Raw genomic sequence first — 2,500 nt, forward strand, 5'->3', positions numbered from 1 at the left:
GTGCAGCTGTATGCTCTGGGGTTGCAGCTGTAGACTCTGTGGTTCAGGTGTCATCTCTGTGGTGCAGCTGTAGGCTCTGGGGTTGCAGTTGTAGGCTCTGTAGTGCAGCTGTAAGCTCTGTGGTGCAGCTGTAGACTCTGTGGTTCAGGTGTCATCTCTGTGGTGAAGGTGTAGGCTCTGTGGTGCAGGTGTAGTCTCTGTGGTGCAGGTGTAGTCACCTTCACCACAGGTGTAGTCTCTGTGGTGCAGGTGTAGTTTCTGTGGTGCAGGTGTAGTCTCTGTGGTGCAGGTGTAGGAATGAAGTCTCAGTCTCTCGACTCTCAACACCTCCATCTCTACTGTCCACCACCTTTCAACAAGACCTCCAACACAGGAAACACAGGTTGTGAGTTGCGATAAGATCACATGATCACAGGTCACATGTGTGTCACATGACACGCTGCAGTATGAGTGGTGGAGCTCAGCAGCAGCAGGTCTGAGGTCAGCTGTTATTAATATGCAGAGAGAGAAGAGAGAGGAGCTGAGATCAGTCCTATAGCCGGAGGGAGTTCTTCTTCTGTTAATTACTGACACACACACACACACACACGCACACACACACACACACACAGACTTACTTATGTCACTTTTGGGGTATGTTCATAGACACACACTCATTTCATGAAGACTTATCTTAAAACATCAGCCGTTCCCAATCAGCTGGTCTTAAGTCTGGTGTGTGTCCCTGAAAGTGACTTAAGACACACACACACACACACACACACACACACACACACACACACACACACACACACACACACACACACACTCACACACACACACACAGGCGTGGGCTGCCTGTGCCCACTCTGAATGTGATGCATCCCTCTGCTTTTTTTTTTCTTTTGCTCGGTCGTCGCCATGGCAACGGCGAAGAAAGAAGAGGGGGGGTTGTCACCATGGCAACAATATTAGCCTGAGTGTGTGTGCGTGTGTGTGTGTTTGCTGAAATCATTCTTTTTGTTAGAGCTGGATTACTCTCCACCTCGCTCGCTCGCTCGGCCGGCAGCCAAGTGACATCACAGAGGGGAGGGGATTCCTTCAGCCGGGGGGGAGAGAGAGAGAGAGAGGCAGAGAGAGAGAGAGAGAGAGAGAGAGAGAGAGAGAGAGAGAGAGAGAGAGAGAGAGAGAGAGAGAGAGGCAGAGAGAGAGAGAGGCAGAGAGGCAGAGAGAGGTAGAGAGAGAGGTAGAGAGAGAGAGACAGAGAGAGAGGTAGAGAGAGGCAGAGAGAGAGAGGTAGAGAGAGAGAGAAGTAGAGAGAGAGAGAGAGAGAGGCAGAGAGAGAGAGAGAGGTAGAGAGAGGCAGAGAGAGAGAGGAGGGGGTGCAGTGAAGCGTTTGGAGGGTCGAGCTGAGAGAGCGAGCGGAGGAGGAACGAGGGATGACAGAGGGCGAGTGATGAACAGCCTCTCTCTCTCTCTCCTTTCTTTTTATCCAAGCACTCGTTTACTCTCTCTCTCTCTCTTTCGCTGGCTCGCTCGTCCGATTTGTCGTCTCTCTCCGTTCATTTCGTGAAGGATTGTTCTTCTTCTTCTCCTCCTTTTCTCTCTCTCTCTCCGTGGATGAAGGAAGGATGGCTGAGTGATGTGCTGAGCTGTCAGTCATGTCCGAGGCTCGCAGGAGGCCAGATTTAACGAGCTTAACGAGTTTCTGCTGAGCGCTCTGCCTGCGTGTCTTTTTTCTTTTTCTGTTTGCTGGTTAATTATTCATCCGTCTCTCTGTCAGTCTTTATGTAACCGTGAGAGAGAGAGAGAGAGAGACAGAGAGAGAGAGAGAGAGACAGGGATGTTTGTGTCCGTGTGGTACGCCAAGAAGATGGGACGAAGATTCATCAACAACGTGAGAAGAGCGAAGAGACACAGGCAGAGGATGATGGTAGGACGCTGCTTTCATGCTGTTCATCTCGTTGGGGGGGGGGAGAGGGGGGCTGTGGTTTAACCAATCAGCTGTCACCAAGGACAGCGTGTCGTTAACCTCTGAGAGGAGGCGGGGCTAAAGCTGCGATGAGTTCGTGTCAGAAGGTTAAGTCTACGAACCGAAATGACAAGTTTCACGTTAACGTTTGTGATCGTTATCGCGTTCTTTACTTCACAGCGTTAAGTTCTGTCACTGCAGTCAGAAACCAGCACTGACAGGGTCTCCTCTGGACCAGCACTGACAGGGTCTCCTCTGGACCAGCACTGACAGGGTCTCCTCTGGACCAGCACACCAGCAGACCTCCCAGTTCATAGGCTAACTCTGTGACTTGATGTAACACTTAAAATACTAGAAATATGGCCACTCTGGTAATCGGGAAGGAAAGTTTACAGATTACAAAATACATAAAATTGGGACCAAGAAGTTCTGTTAGCTGCCTGAGGTTCACACAGAACCTTAAAACCAGGTGGAAGGGTGCAGCATCAGGTGGAAGGGTGCAGCTGAGCCTGAAGGTGAAGCTCTCAGTGTAGCAGTCAGTCTACGTCC

The 2,500-nt window shown here is 50.6% G+C and overlaps 3 protein-coding genes across 10 annotated transcripts in view; 2 read left to right on the forward strand and 1 right to left on the reverse strand.

The window, feature by feature from the left end:
• The window catches only part of LOC128384133 (H-2 class II histocompatibility antigen, A-F beta chain-like), a 226,345-nt gene that overhangs the window by 139,579 nt on the left and 84,266 nt on the right, over positions 1-2,500 (forward strand). The window lies entirely within an intron of this gene.
• LOC128384129 (H-2 class II histocompatibility antigen, I-E beta chain-like) overlaps positions 1-2,500 on the reverse strand; it is a 120,748-nt gene that overhangs the window by 72,284 nt on the left and 45,964 nt on the right. The window lies entirely within an intron of this gene.
• Positions 1-2,500, forward strand: part of dlg4b (discs, large homolog 4b (Drosophila)) — a 37,745-nt gene that overhangs the window by 16,461 nt on the left and 18,784 nt on the right. Inside the window, exon 1 of one of the 2 annotated variants that reach the window (XM_053343646.1) lies at positions 1,823-1,912. The exons of the other annotated variant lie outside the window; for it this stretch is intronic. Coding sequence (XP_053199621.1) covers positions 1,823-1,912 — 90 coding nt within the window. Of the gene's footprint in view, positions 1-1,822; positions 1,913-2,500 lie in introns of those variants that run through there. 2 annotated transcript variants of the gene reach the window in all.

This window comes from Scomber japonicus, chromosome 22 (assembly GCF_027409825.1).
Source record: "Scomber japonicus isolate fScoJap1 chromosome 22, fScoJap1.pri, whole genome shotgun sequence".
Taxonomy (NCBI): domain Eukaryota; kingdom Metazoa; phylum Chordata; class Actinopteri; order Scombriformes; family Scombridae; genus Scomber; species Scomber japonicus.